The following is a 21703-nucleotide window of genomic DNA, read 5'->3' on the forward strand; positions in this document are numbered from 1 at the left end:
AAGTAGCTCTAACTAATCACCTGAAGGATGTGGGTTCTATTTCGTGCTTTCTTTATCTTACTTGGGTAAACATACTCTGTTCCTTTTTACTTTTACCCCGATCAAGGACTCTTTGAAGGTGCTTATAAGATGCCTTCACATGGAAGGTAGGTTCGCATAGGGAAAACTCACCTGTGTCTGTCTCCTTCACGCTACTTCTGTCACCTTTGGTGACCAAATGTGTGTGTAGGGGGTTTTCCCTGCCCCAAAAGCTTCTCTGACACCAGCTGCGTGTCCTGCGATTTAACTCATTTCTGACACTCTCTGGAGACAGAACCAGATCCTACAGGTTAAGGGCTCAATCCCACCAGACACCCCCGCCCCCCTTCATACACCAGTGGCAAGTCCACATTGTCACCTGTGCTTCTGACCCATCAGCCATGAATCGGGGGTTCCCACGACCCCCCCCTCAGGTTCATTTAATTTGTTCCAGCAGCTCACAGAACATAGGCAACTCGTTTTCTGTCTGGATCACTGGTTTATTATAAATGGATAGAGAACTCCGGAGCGGCCAGATAGAGAAGATGCTTCCAGAAGGCGGGCTTTGGTACTCCTCCCTGGCATGCTGCCTGCCCCACAGTCTCTCGCACGTGCCTTCACATCGCGCGCTCATGGGTTCCTTTGCTCTTAATTACCGCTTTGGGTTATGTCTTGTAATCATTCACAGCTTCTTGTTTCCTGATGCTGGAATTGTCCTCAGTTTGGTCCACATGAGCCTCTTCGAATGGTCTCTTCTGTCCTTTTATCACAATCCCATTGCTCTTTGCTGCTTCCTCTCTTTCTGGAACCACGTCCCGAGTTCATACCTTCCCTGCCCCAGGCTGGAGTCAACCATGTCTTCTGGTAGTTTCTGTTATTAGTGTTTGTTTACCTTTTATCATGTATGTAATGTAGGAACAGAGATATGTGACATTGATGAATAGGTGTCTACTGAGATGAACGTTCAGACACTTTTTATTGAAGGAGTAAACCATGAAAAGGTTTTGCAGTCGTTAAGTATAGCGTAGCTATTTCCCGGTTTATTTTCAAGACCTGACGAAGAGCGTCTGTGTGTAAATGGCATGTTCGCTCTTCTGTACCTTTGCGTCTGCCTTTCTTCCTGCTGGGAGTGTCTCTTCCCCTTTCTCCACTGCCCATTCTCTCGGTCAACTTTTATTCTTTTGCCGGCTGGTACAAACGCTAACCCTGCATCGCTTCCCACGCGGTCCTGTTCCCTTCCCCCCTTTACCTACCGGTCATGCTTTACTTAACTGCATGCTCACTGTTTCCATCATCTTTTCCTCGCCATGATGTAAAATCATTGGGAGCGCTGTGTGCTTTTATCTTGTATCCTTTGCATCCAACTCAGTGCTGTGATAAACATTTATTGAGTAACAAGCGATCAAATCAGTGATAATCTGGGTATTTTTCCTTCTCCACTTACCTTTGTGCCACCTGTCTCCATTCACCATCAAAACTGTATTCATTCCCAGCACCAGTTCTCTTGTACGAACATCTCACATTGGGGAGAAATAGCAGGTCTATTTTTCACTTTGACCCAAGTCTCTCACCAAGCAGACCTTTTCAGTATTGTGAAATTCTAGGTACGCAGCAGGGTCAGGATCTCCTTACCCACTCATTTGTTTGGAGGCACTCAGTTTTGGTTTCCAGCTTGGTCGTTTGGTAACGGTGGGCTGCCTCCTGGACGGAAGGGGTTCATTTCCTGCGTGGAAGGAGTGGGGCCCAGAGGCTTGTAGTTGGCCATCTACCACTGCATGAACACGAGGCAAGAGAAACAAGCCATGTTTGGAGCTGGTGTAGATCCTTGTCATTAGACCAGGGCACACACGTTAGGAGAAGGAAAAGTCAGGCCAGAAGAACTCACCCTCCAGGCTGAAGGATGCAGACTATTCCCTGGAGTGACTGGGGAGCCACTAAAGGCTGAGGAGGCAGGATTCCTCTGGGATTATTAGCTTTGGAGCCATAGCATGTATCTTGGCCCGTCCCATCTGGTCTTGCTGGCTTTACCTGCAAGGTACTCACTGCCACTTGGTGGGGACCCAGATCACTGCCAGACCTTGCACCAGCTGCTGTAATATAGGCCCCGCACTGCCCTCGCTGTGACTCTTTCTGCCTAGCCTGTCCTCCTTAGGGCACACCCTGTCCTCTTCCCTCCCTTTCCCTCCAGAAGGACCTGCAGTGCATTTCCCCTCAGAATAACAGTGCGGGGCGTCACTCTAAAGCCTGCAAGCTCTCTGCAGGCCATTTCCTGGCAGCTCTCTCTCTGGCCTTGTCTCTCCCCCCGCACCCCCCCCCCCCCCCCCCCCGCCCCTTGCTGATTCTGTACCTCTGTGCTGGCTTCTTCCTTAAGTTTCTCAAAAGTGCAAGTTTGTTTCTCCCTCTTTGCACTTTCCATTTGCACTTGCTGTCTCCTCTGCTGAGGGCCCCTCTCTCTCCACGCCTCCCTTAGTTCAGGCCTCTCCTCAGAGTCACCTTCTGAGAAAAGACCTCCCCTGAACACCCTCATCATTGTCTGCCTCCTTTCTTTGCTTTGTTTTTCTTCTTTGCATTTAGAGCCACCTGACATGGTGTGTGACTCCTTCATTTTTACTTTATTATCCATATTCCCCATCTCCCCACCCCACCCCCCAGTGCATGAGTTTCCTAACTTGGGGTGTGGAGGGGGGACCCTGCATGCCTTGTTCATGCTGGTCCCAGTGCCGAGACAGCACACAGAAGGGACTCTGTAAATACTCGGTGAATGAACGGGCCAGGCTCAGGTATTAGATCTCCCGGGGCCTGGTGTTGAATCTCTGGGTGCAGAGAAGGTATTCGTGTGTTTATTGGAGGGACGCCTCAAACCATAGAGAGTCTGCACTAGCCTAGCACAGTGCCTTGCACGTAAGTGATGATGGCGGTCTCGTCCCTTGGAGGCACCACCCACAGCTATCTTACTAGTTTCTAGGATAGCTTCACATGGAATGAGTAGTGTCGCTCAGACCCCGGGCCACCGGAGACGAGTTAAGAGCCCCGTCCTTCGTGAAGTGACGTATCCCCACTTTTCATTCCCTCGTTGGAAGAGGCAGAGCATTAGGAAGAGCCGTGAGAGGTGACCACAATAATGACTCAGCGAGCCGAGATGATTTGAGTCCCAGGCAAAGCAGAGTTGGTGTTAGTCCCTGGCAAGTGCCTGTTGTTTAAATGGGCTGTTTTGAGGGTTGCGGTCAGGTAATTATCACACTGAGTAAAGGAAGTCGGATATACCAAGTAGATTGTCTTTTACCTCGTTTGTGTTCCTGTACAGTTCAAGTTCTGAGATGAACTCCCTGGTATCATTTGGGATGCGCTGTGAGCGGGGTCACCGTTTACAGACCTGAACCAGGAGGGTAACAGCCTGTCACCAAAGAGACCTTGTTTAGTGATCAAGAATGAGGGGTGTTAAATACAAAGAAACCGTATTGAACATGTGTGATGATGCGTCTTTTCAGGCCAGATCTCCTCTGGCTTCATTGATTCGTGCAGCTCCCGGGGAATGTCTTTAGGACACTGGTGGCACTTCCAGATGCCTCCCTACACTTGCACCCTCAGGCACTGGGCACCACTTACTCTCAGTCAGAACTGGAGGCTTACCCTCTTCTTCCTTAGACCTTTGATCTCAAGTGTTTGGCCTCCCCTCCCCCCCCCTCTGCCTGCTCTCTGCTGGTGGAGCTTTGATTCTGGCCAGAGGCAGCCCCAGCCTGGGGCGGGGAGTGTAGTCTGGCTGGTCCCAGCACCGGTGGAGCCCCCCGCTCTCCCAGGCCACTGGGTTGGCTGGTCAGTTTGGAGGGGGTGTGTGGCGTGGCCCCTTCCGCTTCTTTCTTGAGCACTGAGCCTCATGGAGTTAGGTCACTTTCCAGAGTCTCACAACTTTGTTGGTATTGAAACGTCCACTTGAATCCGGTTCTGTAAACCTCGAATTCCATTTTCTTGCCTGCTGAGTCTCCTTGATTGAGTGACGTGAGGGATTCATCTGGCCGTTTCTGGTGCTGCCTGTCTGTCCACTGGGTCAGTGTTTTTGTTTCTCCTGAAGCTCTGTTTCTTCCCATCCTTCAATCACTGTATCCAGTTTGCCTCCTCGTGTGGGTCTCTGTGCTTCTTTCCGTCTCGTCGTTTCCGAGTTCCTGTCTTTGTTCTGCCAGCTCAGACTGCCTTTGGCAAAGTCCACAGTGGATCGGTATCCTTAAAAAGAGGAATGTGGTCATAGGGCAGATGGCAAAAAGGGGACATGTGAGGCTGGCCCACCCACATTAACCCACAAGCCGGAGGAGTGGGGCTTGGGGGCTAAGATGTTGGCCAGAGCTCTCTCTGCATCCTCTGGCCCCTCCTGGGGAGTTCTGTAGGTGCCCCCGCTCCTGGGAGGGATGCCCAGAAATCAGAGCCCCCTGAGCACTGTGGCTCCATGGTGTGGGTGTACCCAAAAGGAGGTTTGGTTTGTTTTAGCAGTGCCCAGCTCTGAGCGGATGAAAGGGTATTTGATGTTCTGCATTGAGTGGACTTTTCTGTTTAGTCTGTAAATACCATCTCAGAATTACTTCTCCATTAGTAAGAACCATGGTTACATCTCATCCCTTCCAGAAATTGGAGCTTATAAGTCATTTTAAGGTTTGAGGAAGATGCTCAGTCACTTCAGGATTTCCTGTCTGGGTCTCTCCAAGTTAGTTTTCTTTGTCACTTGCCCCCTGGTTAACCCTGCCCAATATGGGCATGATGTAGGCTTGTCCATAAAGCTCTTCTGGCCCCAGGAACCCTGAGAAGTCTAGCCCTGTGTCCACTGTTGAGATTCTCTCGGGGTCACTGGGCTTAAGAGTGGCCTGAGTATTTGATAAGTTTGGGAGGGACCTCAGCGGTTTGCCCTGTGGCCCAGGTGGCCTCAGGAGACCTCTGTTGTGGAGCGTTACTTGTCCAAAGCTAAACCCAAACTGATTAGTCCTGGCCTGTAATCTGTCTTTGTTAACCAGCCATCATCTAACCTTTGAGGTCTCTGTGCTCAGCCCAAGCAGGAGAGGTAGGAGATGTGGCTACCAGGTGAAGTGTGTGTCACCTAGAAAGGGATTGGCCATCTGGGAACATGTTGTCTCTACTTCATGTAGTAACACACCAAGATAGATGTGGTTCTCTATGGGCTCTGATGCGATGAAGAGCAGCTGGAAAGATGCAGAAGGGAGCAGAGTAGGGTCATCCTAGAGGTGGCACAATCAGCAATATAAGGAGAAAGGGCAAGGCGGAGCCGGTGAGGTCTCTGGGCAGCCCAGTGTGCTCTCTCTTGTGAAATATCTTCCGGGGATGGAGACCAAGAATTTCAAATTCTGTTGAGTTCAACTTGCAGGGCTCCAGGCCTACATGATCCTCCCATCACTTTCCTAGAAAAGGAGACTGTGCCCGGCAGACACTGTGTGCACAGACGCAAGCCACCCCTCCCAAGTACTAACTGTCTCGCTGTTTGCTCATGCCAGCAAAAACCCGGGCGGCCGACTTGTTGGTGAACCCCCTGGATCCACGGAACGCAGATAAAATTAGAGTTAAAATTGCCGACCTGGGAAATGCTTGTTGGGTGGTAAGTAAAGTTTTCTTTCTAGAGCGTTTTGGTCATGATCATGGATTAGAAGACGCTTTTTTTTTCCTTTTTGCATGTCTTTTTTCCTCCGTACTAATACAGTGTGTTCCCTTCCAGCATAAACACTTCACAGAAGACATCCAGACGCGTCAGTATAGATCCATAGAGGTTTTAATAGGGGCAGGTTACAGCACACCTGCTGACATTTGGAGCACAGCATGCATGGTAAGAACGGCCTTGGCCATTTCCTTCCACGTAAAGGCCCATCCCGCAGCGCTTATCGTGGGACAGTCTCACCAGTACGTGTGGTCTGAGTTTTCCCGACTGCGGAGTACGTCTGCTGTGGGATGAGTGAGGGCAAGGTTGCTGTCTTGAGCGCCTTGAGAGTTGGAAGAATTCTTCTCAGACGTGTTCTAGGGTTTAGCCTGCTTTGGTCTTGGGACAGACGACCTCTACTCAAGGCCCTCTTCGGCCCACCACCCCTAGGAATCACAGCCTCCTCTGCGGTGGCAAAATGGCTTCAAGTAATTCTGTCTGGTTTCTGAAAGATTGCGGGCTGTACCCTTCCCTCGTGCCGTGGAGGAGGATGAGACAGCGGCGTCTTCAGGAAAGATTGTCTGAGGTCGAAAGGCGGGAGCCCTTCTCAGTGACCTCTGACAGACCTTCTATCCTTACTGACAAGGAAAGGATTTCCCCACACACCAGTGTTTAATCTCTCCTCCTTTATATATAAGGCCAAATCTCGAGAATATTCTGGCTTGTTGTTGTGGGCTGTCCACTGATTTCTGAGACACCAGCCGCCGCCCATAGTCCCTTTGATGGAGTCTGTTCCCATAGAGAAGACGGAGATGTTTTTTCTCGGGGTCTCAGGACGCCTCTCCCCACTGTGAGTCATACTGGTTTGGGCTGCATCGCGGGTTTACTTGTGTCTGGACCCTCCCCTGGCCCTCACCAGCGCATCATTTTCTCACTTGCTGCTGACCTGTGAATTGATGAGCACCGGTGGGCCCTCTGGCCCTCTTCCATAAGCCGATTTCAGTTTCTCTTTCTTGGCCCTGTTTCCTAGCCAGTTCAGCACTTTCCTCTAAGTGGGTTGTGCTTTGTGGTCACGTGCTGGAAGGGTGTGTGTGTGTGTGTGTGTGTGTGTGTGTGTGTGTATGGAAAAGGGGGTGCTATTTCATGTTTTTCTTATTCCACCCCCCCACCCCCCAAATTCTCTGATATATTTAAAATGAAAGACTGTGTGTGTAAAGCTTGGCACTTTTCTTCTCACTAAAAAGAGCAACAGGCAATATATGTAATTGTCTGTTATTCAAAGATTAACAATTCTTCTGAGTTTGCTGTATCATATATCCCCTGGTGCTACAGCAAGAAGCATGGTGCTGGACAATATGGAAAAATAGTAGTTGTTTGTGTAAAATTATCAAGATCTGAGGCAACAGATGTGGCCAAACAGATTGGAAACATCGTGCCTTTCTGGTCCCACGTTGCTCTGACAAATAATACCAGATAATTTTTAAAATTAAGTTTTTCAGTGAGTATCAAAAACTTCAGTCTTTGCTGTGTGAGACATGGAAAAGAACAGTTGAAAAGATTGGTGGGCATGTGATGGCTGCTTTGAATTTGGAGGCTGCTGTGCAGAGAGGAGTGAGGTCCAGAGGGCAGGAGGGGGCGGAGGGCCCGGACACGGTGGGAAGCAGAGGTTAGGTCAGTAGGAAGGGAGCACTTTCAAAAATTGGAGCTTGGGGGGAGAAATGTTCCATTCCAGGATGTGGTGAGGTCAGGCCTTACTTGTCCCCAGCAACACAGGAGGGGCCCTGAATTAGACTCCAAGAGCTCTTTCAACTCTGAAATCCTGTGCTTCTAATTTGGGGTGTTAAATTTTGGTGATATAACCGGAAAAATAGGACAAGATCACAGAGACAGGAGAATAATGGTGGAGCTCAGTGCGATTTTATACCAGGTTGTCTGTCTTGCCTTCCATTAGATTAGGACTCGCCCCTCCACACAGTCTTCACACCCTGGCCACTCCTGCTGCTGTGCACAGTGCTAGAGACCATCTCCTTTCTCCTGCCTCCTGCTCCCCTCAGAGGAAGCATAAGCTCCCTCGTTGCCTCAAAGGCCACTTACAGGTTGTTGTTGTTTTAATGAGTCAGATGTTGGAAGCGTGATTGTTCTGGATGGGGGGCAAGCCGTCGTTCCCCACCCCCACCTCCCATCCCTGAAGGCCAAGGCTGAGAGGTCCCCTTCTGTTCTTCTCAGACAACCTGGTAAACACGAGGCGGTGTTTCTCCACTCCTGTCCTTTTGTCGAAGTTTAGAAACATAATATTATATTAAATTCATAATTCCAGTCTATACTAAAGCTCTAGTTGTTCTTGGTGGTGAGGCCTGGAGTCCTTTGATGGCATAAATGGCATGAAGACTTGCAGAGGCCCTACTGGGGTCGCGAGCTCCTGCGTGTCAGCTGGTGTCTTTGCTCTCATCGTGGAGGAGGGCTCTTAGAGCCGGAGGAAAGCACCAGAATGAGGCAGAGAAACTGAGATATGTGTCCCATTGAACCTCTTTTCCTTTTCTTGAGTCTTGGGGCCCCTCCCAACGTAAGTGTATGTAATCTAAAAATTCTGCGTGGGCCGAGGCATCGATTGCTATGCACTTGTGTGTCACAGGCCCAGAGCAGGTAACGTCTACAGGCTCCGCGATAAGCCATAGTCAGTGCCCTAGAAATAAGAAAAGGCAGACTGGCAAAGTTCACTTGTTCAGCACTTGTCCCATCACAGAAAGAATAGGTGACCTTATTTATTCAGAATCGGGTACTTGGTGTGGGGGGGAGGGCATTTCAAGAAAGAGGTGTCTGGTCTCCCCAGGACCTGAGAACAGAGTTTGCTCCAGGGGAACGTCTCCCAAGGGGGTCTGGTCAAGTACAGACGAAGGAATCCAAGATTCCCAAGCATGAAAAATCCCAAGTATTAAAACAGTAACAATAGAGATTATATCAGGAGTAACCTACGGAGTTGAAGGCGGTAATCTTTAACCGGCGTGAAGGCAGGTCATGAAGCATGAGGGCCCACATTTCCATCGGAATTTCTGCATCAGCTCTGTCACATGTGGCCTTCCTGTTAAGGAAGTCTTGTCACTCCCCAGAGAACTGGGACCAGATGACATACACGTGAGCCCCCATCTTCCCTCACATCTTCCTTTTCTGTTTTTTTTTTTTTTTAATTTTTAATTTTTTAATTTTTTTTTTTTTAACGTTTATTCATTTTTGAGACAGAGAGAGACAGAGCATGAACGGGGGAGGGGCAGAGAGAGGGAGACACAGAATCGGAAGCAGGCTCCAGGCTCTGAGCCATCAGCCCAGAGCCCGATGCGGGGCTTGAACTCACGGACTGCGAGATCGTGACCTGAGCTGAAGTCGGACGCTTAACCGACTGAGCCACCCAGGCGCCCCTTCCTTTTCTGTTTTAAACCATTTCTGTGTAGGCTTCTTTGACTTGAGTGTTTCATTGGAAACACGTGGGTGCTAATCGAAACAGTCGTCTTTCAAAGAACACTCAGTTGACCTACCTTAGTGTTAGGCTGTAAGAAATAAATTCAACCTGATTGAAATGTGTTTGAGAATGTGTGAGGAGAGAGAGTTCTCAGGGGAGGGTTAAGGAGTAGCCGTGGCCCTCTCCATGGAGCATCCGCAGTGGCTTCTTCTCCATTAGGGTTTCACCCTTTCCTCATGGCTTGTAGGCTGCTTAGTTGTATGTATGTATATATATACATACATACACATATATGTATGTATATATATGTATATATGTTAGTTGTGTCCTGGGCGGGGAAGACCCTTCTGACTGTTCAATTTTCCCCTTGGATTTGTGGCCAGATGTGAGGTTGGATAGAGAGGAGAGGCCCCCCGTAAGGACTTTCCCTGGCCCTGCTGCGCCTGCCTGACCAGCTTACTCGGTGCTGGGACGGGCTGGGATGGGCATGTCCGTGTCCTGCGGGATCCTGAGTTCATGCACCAATGCTCTCATGGGACAGCTGACAGCCACCTTGTCACCCCACTGCCCTCCTTTCTTTAAATAAACAAACAAACAAACAAACAAACAAAATGGTGAAGAGATGTGGTCCTGGCCTGAGTGCGTCCACCTTCGGTTTGTTAAAGACAGTGCTAGGAGACCCCCTCCTGACCCACTCTGGTCATGAACAGAAGGAGGAAATGGGTGGGTGCGGTGATGGTTCATCGGGTGGGGTTCATCAGAGGAGGGCCCAGATCCGCAGGCATCTGTGACAGAGGTCCAGGCCCCTGAGCACCTTTCAGAACCACAAGATCCAATACAAAATAGAAGTAAGTATAGAAAAACCAAAAATAGGATTTAGCCTTTTCCTTTAAAAAACAAAAAAAAAATTTTTTTAAACGTGGTATTCCATCGGCAGAGCAATAGCAGTTGCCATCTTTCTATAACATTAGCAAATTAAACCCATGGTCCTGAGCTTTTTTTTGTTCTTTTTTTTTAGAACAAGGGGAGAAGAGTGTGTGGCAGAAATGGAAACAAAGGGCAGGCTGGGGGTAGTGGTAGCCCTAGAGGCAGGCCAGCCCTCCTTGCCCTCCTCACCTGGCTCCTCCGGGCCCAGGGCTCAGAGCCTTCTGTTTGGCTCGAGGTTTTCCTTTGCTTGAGTCAGAAGTGGCAGAATTGATGAGATGCTGAAAATAGCTCCTGGTTACCAAGGCACGAGGGTCTTTGCTTCAAGAGAGCGGCAGTGCCCGCTTTCCAGGGACCCGATGAGCCTGCGTGGGGGAGGGCAGGCCTGAGTCCTGGTCCCACCATCCAGAGCTGGAACACGTTCCCCTCCCCCCGGGCCTGCACACAGCTGCTTGTCGCTGTGCTTCTCACAAAATGAGAAGAGGACATAGCCTTTACATCCTCCAGTAAAGGGAATGTAGGAAAATTTCTGAAGCTTCTTTGAACTTTTAGGAAGTTCAGAGTTGAAAGAAAAAAGTTGGTGTTGAGCTCTTTTAGAAGGCTCTTGGGTTTGATCAGGTCCTCGGAAAACGTGGGTCTCTTGTATAAGGAGAGAAAGTTGCTGCTTCGGGGGCCAGTGTCTTTGAAGTGCTTAGCATGTCATCTGTTGTGTCCTAGGCATTTGAGCTGGCAACGGGAGATTATTTGTTTGAACCGCATTCTGGGGAAGACTATTCCAGGGATGAAGGTGAGTATTGCCGCCTGCCAAATACCTCAGGCTGGGCCTCCTGAGAGGCCTGAGCTTCTGGAGAGTATTGTGTTTCCCTACCGAAATAGAGCTGTGTTTTGGTTTTCAAACGCCTAGTCGAGATGCTTTCCCCTGAGCTTGAAGCCCCCTCAGGCACAGTGGACGGGCAGCTCTGCCCTTGGCCCGGGGCTGCCTCTCCTTCCTGCTGGCCTCGGCCTGGTGCTCAGCAGCCAGGGAAGGACAGGCTCTGCGACCCCCGAGGCTTCTCTGTGGTCCTTTTGTCCACCGATCTGCCCATTTCACTGTCCTGTCGGGGAGCTGAGTTGAAAACCTGGGAATTCTGGCCTGAATTCCATCTGTAAAGCTGACCATCTCCATGCTTATTTGCTTACAGTGCTGGGGTGGCCAGGGGTGAGCTGGCATCAGTCACCGTCCGATGTTCCAGATGGTGCCTGAGGCCTGCCAGCCCCAGAAGCCTCTGCATGGATGTGCTGCAGACATTGTTGATTTGAATCTATTTCTGATTTTTTACTAATTTCAATTTTTTTCCCTCTTCTTTTATCCCATCCTTCCCTTTGCCCCTCCCATTCCCATGTCCTGTTTTTCTCTCCTCCATAGACCACATAGCCCACATCATAGAGCTGCTAGGCAGTATCCCAAGGCACTTTGCTCTATCTGGAAAATATTCTCGGGAATTCTTCAATCGCAGAGGTAGTACCTCTTCTTTTTGAAAAGCGCCACGATGCAGACAGAAACGGGATAGCACTACTGATTGTAGCGCGAATGATGGCAGACATTTCTCCTAAATTGGAAAGGCAACCTAGCAAAATTCCTGTGCTGATTTAAAAGTTGACAGGGAAGACTGCACTTGACCTTGCCACGGTCTCCCTGTGCATCCGGCGGCACTGGCAGAGCCTGTGCTTGGATCATACAGGTCGCGCTCTGTTTCTGTCTGCGCGGGCGGTAGCAGTGTCTGCATGCAGTGTACTGATTAAACTGTCGTGTGTTTCTGTTTTGCTGGCAATGTTTCCCAATGCAGATCACATAGCATTGATCATTGAACTGCTGGGGAAAGTCCCTCGAAAATACGCTATGTTGGGAAAATATTCCAAGGAGTTTTTCACCAGAAAAGGTAACGGTATTTATGCAACACTAATTTTCAGCATAATCCTCTCCCAAAGGGAGAAATTGTGCATTCACGTTTGGGCAGTGGAGAAAGACCTGGACCTTGTTACAGCTGGGGAATTCTGCCGAAGAAAGCTCTCGAGAAATAAGCTTGAACCATCTCCCATCTGTGGAGTACGGATTTTGTAAGACTACCACTTCCCGGAACCCTCAGTCTCCTCCCTGCCCTCTCCTCTCCTAATCTAAGCCCAGTCTGTGTATTCACGGATTTGTGAAAAGGAGTTTAAGTGGTTTTTAGAAACCAGCTAGACTTCTCTTTCCATTTCTCATGTTGTTCGTGGAGCCTGAGTGTTTTTGCCATGGAGTAGAGGCAGCCTGGGGACAGGACTTTGTGAGCGTCCCTCTGTGTCCTGCTGGGCGTGTCTGAGCTCCTTATGATGTGGGCGCGGGCTGCTGAGACCCTGTGCCCCCTTCTCTGAGAAATGACGTTCTCTTCTCCCCTGCACTATTCACATTGCATTAATAGTTGATTTACTTTAGTAAAAAGGCGCCAGGAATTTATTTTTAAAGAACCCCTTCCCGGCACCATATTGTTTTGTGTGAGCATGTTGGACCTCTTAATTATGTTTTTCCAGCTTGAATTTTTTTTTGGCAGTGAGAGGGAGCAGTTGTACCCCCTTTAATAAAGAACTTTTAAAGTTGGTTTGAGTAGGATGTGGAGTTTCTAGAAATTTCTGAAAGTCCAACATGCTCTATCGCTTTCTGCTTTAGTCAGATTTGGAGAACTGGCTTTGACTTTTTATTTTCCTATGAGATAAGGTATTCTTCTAGAGTCATAAATCCTTATTATACCCTTTGGTGATGTCCAGCCACCCAGTCCTTGTTCCCTCCTTTAAATTACACATCCCCGTTAAATGCGCAAGACTCGAGAACATGCTGTGCCGGAGCCGGCAGTTTCCTGTTCCACTTACTCTGAGCACAGCGACCACTGCTCCTGGCTTTCCTAGGACCACCCCATGGGCAGCCTCTGAAATGTGTAACTAGATGCAGTTATTTTCTTACTACCTTTAGAGGCTTATCACAGGGAAAAAAGATGGTCAGGAAAAACTGCTGTTCAGACAACCTGTGTCGATTTTGGTTCTGAAGACCCACCTGGACTTTGAGTCTGGGTCTCATGAGCAAGGTTATGGTTCCCCTCACACGTGGGCCCAAGTAGGCTTGAGGCTAATAGAATGGCTTTGCCACTGAGCTCTGTTCTGTGACAGCATGGTGTGAGGCTGGGCACGTCCTGTCATGTCATCTCTGCACCTTCCATTTCCTACGCAGCACGTGGCACCCTAGTAGCTCATGTCACATTTGCTGAGGCAGAGTTGTAAACAGGAAAGGAACTGCTCTAAACACGACGGACTTCTAGACGGCAGTATTGCTGAGAGAGTGGGCTAAGTTTCCGTAGGAAACTTCTTAAAAATGGTTGAAGGGCTGAAGCAAGGGAAGGCTCTGGATTACTGTGGCTTGGGATTCAGCGTGACTTGTTTTAATCAAGGCAGGGCCCTTCTTCCACATTTCAGAGTGTTTTCACGGCCTGTGAGAGATGGCCTGGCCCCTGGGAGGACTTGGCTGGACTTGCAGTGAACCCCCAGCCGCAGCCATCACCACTGTCAGGTGGAGGCTTGGAGGGGAGGGTGGCCAAGAGCTAGCAGCCTAGTCTGTCATGAAGTAGGGGACATGGCTGACCTGCTGATGCTCTAGGGAGGGGATGGGCACTGGAGGGCGCTGGACCTTACTCAGCACCTGCTCTGTCAGCCGAACAGAGAATCCGCCACAGGCCGACGGACAGGTTCCGGCATCAGGCACAGAGGACCAACAGCCAGTAAAGCCACACGGAGTTTTTCCTCTGCAGCGAGGAGCTTCTCAGAAGGCCTGGGCTCTGCAGTTTTCCCGGCGCAGCGTCTGTGGGTTGGGCACCGCTTACTATCTATGCACAGCGGGGAGGAAGAGGGACACGCACTGCAGGAGGGGACCCGAATGCTGAGGAGGTGAAGTCCTGCTTGTCCACTGGCCTGGGATCAGGTTCGTTCCCAGAGGCAGTGCTCTGAGGCTCTTGGTGCCAGTTGGGCGTGGCTCCCAGGGATGGCACCTGCTGGGTACCAGCCCCGAAGCCCCTCCTCACCCCGTCAGCAGGTGCTGTCTTTGAGCGGGGGGGGGGGGGGGGGGGGGGGGGGGGCGGCGGCTGACCAGCGATGCTGATGAACTGATGCCGCATAGCAGGTGGCTCTGCTCAGAGCTCCCTGCGTGTAGCCCTTCAGGCCGGAAGGCGGCGTTCCTGTCAGCCTTCCTGTCAGCAGCCCTGCTCCTGGGGCCGCTCGGAGTCTGTGCGTGACCACTGCCTGCTCCCCGACGGGGTACAGAGTGCTTGCCTGGGGACCGTGCTGCTGCAGCGTCCCGTTATTACTGCACATGCGCTTTAGGGCCTGCATGCACGGGCTCCGCCAGGGAGCTTGTTGGAAGGTGACCAGGGTCGAAATACATTTGGCCTCCTTGGTAAAGACAGACCAGATGCATTGTGATTCAGTGTTACTGTGGTAACTAGAGTCCTTTCCCCTTCATTTGGATATGAGGGAGAATTTCTGACTAGGCAAGTGATTGGGAATTGGGACCCAAGTCCTTTCCTGATCATTGTTTATTTATAATAAGTGGAGATCAGAAGGGATTTAGGGCTTTTACAAAAGTCACAGAAATAATATTTTGATGAATGAGGGCGTGTCATGAAAATAGATTTTACCATGTCCCCCAGGATGAGAGGAATGATTTGTTACATAAAAGATGGGTTTTGGCATGCCCCACCTAAGGAATGTGTGCAGATATACAATTTGGAAGTAAGGAGATCTTAAATGTATCCGTTAACATTTTTTAAGTGCCTGCATGCCAGAACTGACAGAAAAGCAAAATCAGAAGCTGTTATTAATTTGCTTGCATCCCCTTGGAAAATAGCCAACGATTGAGAGGGAGTAAGCAGCACCCTACCCTGCTCTTTGTCCTCCTGCGGGAGACCCAGGCCACATCCTCACCCTGATGCCTGTGAGGAAGAGCATGGGGTCTGTGTATTAAAGCTAAAAACCAAGCACAGCTAAGTGACCTCTTCTTAACGTACAACTCTGGGTAAAATGATTGTTACTAGTCTGAACAGTCATTCCTTAGCTGGGAATTTTCCACGCGAGCTGGATGTTTTGGCAAAGGAAGGTAGTTACTGTTCTCATCCTGCTACAGTTTGATAACCAGCAGGTTAACTCCTCTGGGTGTGGACATTAGCCACCAAGTGTCTTTCACAAAAATCCTCTTCACCAGTGTATGAAGATGTGCCCCACTAGAAGTAAGCACCTCTGTGCATTCTGCCCCTGCTTCTATCCTGTTAGGGTCTGAGGTGTGTGTGTCCCCCGCCCCCCCCCAAATTCATGTGTGGGAATCCTAACCCCCAAAAGTGTTAGTATTAGGAGGTGGGGGCCTTTGGAGAGAACATAAGGCCATGAGGGTAGAGCCCTCCTGGTTGGGATTAGTGCGCTTACAGAACAGATCCCAGACCACTCCCTTACCCCATACAGAGGACACGAGAGGGTCTGTGACCCGGAAGGGGGCCCTCGTGTTGGGACCCAGCCCTGCTGGCAGCCGGATCTCAGACTGCCAGCCTCCACGACTGTGGGGAATAAATTCATTCTTATTTATAAGCCACTCATTTTGGTTGTATTTTGTGATAGCAACCAGGATGGAGTGCGACTTGTCCCCAGGAAGTGTCCCAGTGCTTGTCAGGTGATGTAGCAAAAACAGTGCAGGCAGGAGTGCACCGTCCCACACTGCTGAACAGACGTTCTGTCGACACATGAGTGGCCATCGTTTTAGTAAAACTTACTGTTGGAAATATCAGAGTAATTTTAAAAAAAAAAACGGTTTGATTCTAGGGAAGGGCGTCACGTGGGCTGGAACGTGTGAGAGTGATCTGTTGTGTGTTGGACCAGAGACCTTAAGTGCAGTTCAAAGCATGCAAGAAGCCTGTGCAGACAGGGCACCCGGGTGGCTCAGTCAGTGAAGCATCCAACACCAGGTTTCAGCTCAGGTCACGGTCTCACAGTTTGTGGGATCGAGCCCCACATAAGGCTCCACACTGATGAGCCTACTTGGGTTTCTCTCCTTCTCTCTGCCCTTCCCCTGCTCATGTTCTCTCTCTCTCTCAAAATAAATAAACTTAAAAAAAAAAACAAAAAAAACAAGAAAACCCATGCAGAGCATTTGCGGTGCAATGCCGACACGCCCCCTGTGATAGGGCTTTGTTCTGCAGTCTTCGTTTTTAGTGTTTGAGATGAAACTTGTTAGAACGATTTCAACTCCCCTCCAGAATCCCCCACATCAACAGATTCTCTTACTTGTGTGAAGAGCGAAGCCCGCTGTGGGCTTTGGGCCCGTGTAGGCTGGCGCTGTCCCGTTCATCATCTAGGCCTCAGGTGGTGAAGCCCGTCGGTCGCCGCAGTTTGCTGACTGCACAGGCAGGTGGCAGGTGCCAGGCCTTGGCACGATGCCACCTTGGGGATGCGTGGGGCTGATCTCCCCATGAGCCGGGCCCTGTGCAAATGACTAGAAAAGGTTCTTCGCACTAGTGAGTCTAAAACTTTTAAAACGTGTACTTTAATACACTTTTTAATACAGTTTCACTTTAAGCATCACTTGTGAGTTGTGAGTACCCTCTGTGAGATCAGGACCCCGGTCTGTCTTTTTGGTGCGGGATTCCCCACAGCCCGGTGCCCTGTAGTCACAGAAAATAACTTCAGACTACAAACATGAAGCTGTGTTGAGTCCTCCTTTCTGGAGAGCCAGAAGCAGGTGACACTGTGTCCCCCTTGGCCCAGGACGGCCCTCGTGGCACCCGCACGCCCGCACACAGGGCCCTGTTTGAAGGCTTGCGTGGTCTAAGGCCCTCCCCTGCTAGGGTCGGGGTGCAAGGTGGGAGGGTACGGTAGGGATGGTGTGGTGCCCTGGAGGCAGACCGGAGGGACACTGGGCACACCACAGAGACATTTTGGAAAATAACAGACCACAGGCCACAGCTGATCGTAAGTCTGAAACTAGCATTTTAATCATTTCATTTTGAATTTGAGCATATGATGCAGAAAAAGTAATGAAATTATTGCTCTCAGGTGTTCAGTTCTAGTTAGTTCATCCCACATATTCCTGTCGTTTATCATGATTAGTGTGTATTTTTACTGCGTGCATTAACGCAGTGTTGGGATTCTTTTAAAGCTATTACTTTGTTTTAAGCTTTGTTCCAGTTTTTTAAGCTTTTGTTCCAGCTTTATTCAGATGTAATCTACATACCGTACAATTCACCCTTTTAAAGCGTACAATCGAGTAGTTTTTAGAATGTTCCTGAATTATGTAGCCGTCACCACTGTCTAATTTCAGAACATTTTTATTCTCGACAAGAAACCAATCCTTTGCCCATTAGCACTCATTCTGGTTTCTTTCCCCCTGACCCCTGGCAGCTGCTGGTCTTCTCTCTCTCTGGGTTTCTCTGTTCTGGACATTCCATGTGGATGGAATCCTACAGTGTATGGACTTTGTGATGGTTTCTTCCATGTGTTCCGGTGTTTCAGGGCTCATGCACTTGGGTGCATGTGTCTGTACTCTGCTTTTGACGTGTGGAGAGACCATGTTTGGTTGCTTCACTCACCAGTTGATGGATATGTGGGTGTCTGCTTTTTGGCTCATGAAGAACGCTACTGTGACTATTGTACAAACTTGTGGATGGACCTGTTTTTACTTCTCTCTCTTTTTTTAAACTTTATTTATTGATTTATTTATTTTGAGAGGAAAAAAGAGAGGGGCGGGGGGAGCCCGCGTGGGGGAGGGGCAGAGAGAGGGAGAGAGAGTCCCAGGCAGGCTCTGCACTGTCAGCACAGAGCCCAGTGGGGGGGTTCAGTCTCACCAACCTGTGAAATCATGACCTGAGCCGAAAATAAGAGCTGGACGCTTAACTGACTGAGCCATCCAGGTGCCCCTGTTTTAACTTCTCTTAAATCACGTGTGATAGTTGAAATATAAAACTTAAATTTTGATGAAGTCCAGTCTTCTACTTTTTCCTTTGTTACTTGTTTTTGTTATTTGTGCTTTTGATGTCACATCTAAGAAACCATTTCCTGCTTCTAAGTCCCAGAGATTATTCTGTTTTCTACTAAGAATTTATAGTTTTAGTTCTTAGGCTTTGGGCTGTGATCCATTTTGAGTTAATTTTTGTATTTGTTGGGGGTAAGGCTTATACAGATACTGAACTCAGATGTTGACCTACAAATTTGTAGGAATTTCTTCAAATTTCTAGTTTTGTGTCTTGCTTGTACCAGTATTTGTGGACAGGTTTCCTATCTATATATGCCGTGAAATTTATCTGAATCTATTTTATATCATGGTTTCTTTCCTAGTTACCAGTATTCCCTGAAATACAGTACAAGGATTTCCCTCATAGACTCCTATATGCTTATATGCTTAATTCTGGAATATTACAATTTCAATGAACAAAATAAAGTATTTCCCTTCTCACAGATCTCTTAAAATGATATTCAGGAGAAGTCTGATGGAAGTACTTAACTTTTTTCCTTAAAAAGCACTCTGATAATCTGGGCCTGGCGAGTACAGTAGCAGGTCCCAAAGCCTTGACTTGGCAGGTGAAGGAGCCCTCCCTTGGGGCCTGTTTCTGTCTTCCTGGGCTCTGTCAAGGTGACTCTGCCTCCAGGGCGGATTAGGAGCATGAGGGGCTGCTGAGGGCAGGGTCGTCCATCTGGCCTTGCTGGGCTCCCGAGGAAAGACAAAGTGGTACTCAGCGTTCTTTAGGAAGGAAAGGAAGGAGACGGTTTAAACGGTAAAGTCTTTCACTATTAAGTGTCTGGTTATTTGCAGAATGTGTTGCAGTGGAACATATCTTGGTATACTTGCCTGAGAGAGAAGAAGTTGTCAAGGTAAAAATTTGTTAACTTGTCCAGGAGCCACTTGTACAATAGGAGCAGATAGCGAAAAACAGTCTCTCAAGCGTTTTCTTATTTCATTTTGTATTCTGAGTTGTGGTAGCAGAGGTGGCCATTCACGAGGCTGGAGCTGGGGAGGGGACAGGGTCCCTGCTCATGGGACGAGCCTGTCCTAGCGGTGGATGTGCACGTTTGGGAGTTGAGGGCTTGTTATTAAAGAGCCTTTAGCAACCATTTGTGAGACTTGTTTCTTATTGAATTGAGCCTAAGAGTTTGTACATGGAATCATAGGGCCTAGGCAAGTTTATTTCCTGTGTTTTTTCTTGGCATCAGTTTTTCCACCTGTCTCCATAAGGCATATGCTTGTTCTTCGAGGTGGCACTTCGGGGTTGTCACGGTAGCGGTGTCGGGCACGTGTACCGATTGGAGCTGAGGGTTACTGTGCCTGCTGCATATGCTCGCGTTACAGACAGCGTCTTCGCCCACAGGTTTTTTTGTGTGTGGGATTGATTACCTGGTCAAAGTGTGTTAGGTGTTCCAGTCGGTTCTTTGCAAATGTTTTTATCAGTTTATAGCTAGTTAGGTCTGAATAAATAGATTTTCGGGGCCTTTCAGCTTGTGTTGTTCTCATCACTGTTACTATGCAGATTTTAAGGCAGCTGTTGTGGTAACGCTTCTCTCTTTTCATGGAAGATTGAACCTAATTTCATGCCTGTTGATGGATTTTAAACTGGCCCCCTCCGAACTAGATCCCTCAATGTTCTGATCGGACTGTGCTTCTCAGCTATTATGTTCATTTGCAACCTCGGGGAGTGTTCGTTCCAGGTCAGAAGAGATGAAGGTCCGTGAAGTTCTCTCCCCCTTCCAGAGGACACGTTTTGGAATGTTCCATGTGAACTTTCTTAGTTTCCTGCAAACCTTGCTCTGGTGAGCTCCACGGTCTCTGTAAGCCAAGGAGAGCTGTATTACGGAAGATGCAGAGAGAGAAGCCACCTTCTAACAAAGCTGCTGTTTGGGGGGGTACCTGTTTTCCATCTTGAAGGGCGCTTTGAAGGTTACTCTTGTGATCATTCTCTTCTATTCTTCTTTTAGTACCAGACACTGGGCCATATAATTTCCCTCCATGTTCCCAAGTAATATGAAATAGTATTCATCAGGTTGACGTATCATGGTTTGTTTCTGTAACCACGGTTCTCCTGTCACTGAGCACCTGTGATTTTGCAAGTATGCGTGGTGGGTGGGTGGGGGCTGGGGGGATTGGGAGGGTGGTGCCAGGGTTTATTTTCTTAGGCTGGATTTCCAGAGCTGGAATTTCCAGATTAAAGGGGATGAGCTTTGAGCCATTGCTCAGACTCTGTTCTCATGGACACAGTCTTCCTTCTACAGGAGGAAACACTTTCTCCTCTCAGATGGCCCTTTCTCTACTCCCCTCCCCAAAACAGAGCTGACCTACAGTCTGTAAGCCATGCTGAACTCCGTCCTCCGTTTACTTTGCACAACATCCCTCCAACAAGAAACATTCCGTAAAGTTCTGTTTATCCCAGATCTGGTGCGTGTGACGATTGCAACTCTGTAGACATACCGGTTCACAGGAATATAATTAAGAGAGAGTGGAGGCTGAGAGAAAAAAATCCTAGTGGGTGGGATTACAGGTCATTTCTCCTTCTGTTTTTGTACTTTTCTGTAAGGTTCTTTTATTTTCTTTGTGATTAAAGAAAGAGGAGAGTGGTCTAAATTGAGATGCGTAAACGGGTGAAACAGACCAGGCCTCCTGAGAAGACCTAGTAAGGAAGCATCTCTTAATACACACCGTGAGACACCTGGCTTGGTGGGTGGACAGAGCCAAGTGGAAGAGGAGAGGACAGCTGGCCCTCGTGTGGGGCTACATGTGGGGTGCCTGCCTCAGCAGGACCGGCCAGCACTCTGAGCCCAGAGCTGTGCCTGTGCGGGGGGAGCGGGGAGCGGGCCCCGGGCAGCCCTTCCTTGTCTCTGCCACCCGCAGGGGAGGCCTCTCTGCCTACAGGGGAGGGGCATCCTGTGAACATTTCTAAAGGGAAGAGAAAAGGAATTAATCCTAATGAAAGGTATCCTGACCTTTTGGCAGTTTGATTTAAATCAGCTTTTTTTTCCTATTATGAAAAAGGCTGTCCTAGTTTTCAGACCATTTACTAGATCGTTGGTTGTTCTGTTGTGTTGGTCGGGGCTCCTCGTAACCTATGGTTTCTGTGGTGCAACTAGCACATGTTCAAGATTTGATGTCCTGATCTCTTAGATTTTACAGCCAGTGTGTGGAATTGAGTGGTGTTTGGTTCACCTTGGCCTCTAGAGCTGTGTTGTCTGGTACAGGAGCCAGTGGCTAATTGTGGCTGTTTAAACAAATTAAAACTTCAGTTCCTCAGTCGCACTGGTAACATTTCCAGGGCTCGGTAGTCACATCTAGCTAGCAGCTGCCATATTGGATTAGTGAGCTAAAGTACACCTGCGCCATCCAAGAAACTTCTCTTCAACAGCACATTTCTAGACGGAAGGACTCCCTTTTTCTTTGCATGGTCACATGCAGAAATAATGATCCAAGGAGTTTATGTAGTGTGTTTCTTAAAGCTTTTTCTAAGCAAATTTACAAATTGCAGAAGATCCCACATTGGAGGGAGAGTGCCTTTGTCAGTCTTTGCAAATGAAAACATTCCGGGTGTGGTGCCCTGCTGGCTCAGCCGGTGGAGTCTGTGACTCTTGATATCAGGGTCCTGAGTTCAATCCCCACGTTG

The 21703-nt window shown here is 48.9% G+C and overlaps 1 protein-coding gene across 15 annotated transcripts in view; it reads left to right on the forward strand.

The window, feature by feature from the left end:
- Window positions 1–21703, forward strand: part of SRPK2 (SRSF protein kinase 2) — a 253782-nt gene that overhangs the window by 231296 nt on the left and 783 nt on the right. For 8 of the 15 annotated variants that reach the window (XM_019451229.2, XM_019451231.2, XM_019451223.2 and 5 more), the window contains 5 exons: window positions 5511–5611; window positions 5729–5836; window positions 10743–10812; window positions 11431–11523; window positions 11852–11944. In XM_019451229.2, the coding sequence (XP_019306774.2) occupies window positions 5511–5611; window positions 5729–5836; window positions 10743–10812; window positions 11431–11523; window positions 11852–11944 (465 nt within the window). Of the gene's footprint in view, window positions 1–5510; window positions 5612–5728; window positions 5837–10742; window positions 10813–11430; window positions 11524–11851; window positions 11945–13740; window positions 14112–18873; window positions 18933–21703 lie in introns of those variants that run through there. The other 7 variants (XM_019451226.2, XM_053897447.1, XM_053897449.1 and 4 more) reach the window with 5 other exon arrangements.

The sequence above is a fragment of the Panthera pardus genome, unplaced genomic scaffold, assembly GCF_024362965.1.
Source record: "Panthera pardus isolate Hobbes unplaced genomic scaffold, ASM2436296v1 HiC_scaffold_8, whole genome shotgun sequence".
Classification (NCBI taxonomy): Eukaryota; Metazoa; Chordata; class Mammalia; order Carnivora; family Felidae; genus Panthera; species Panthera pardus.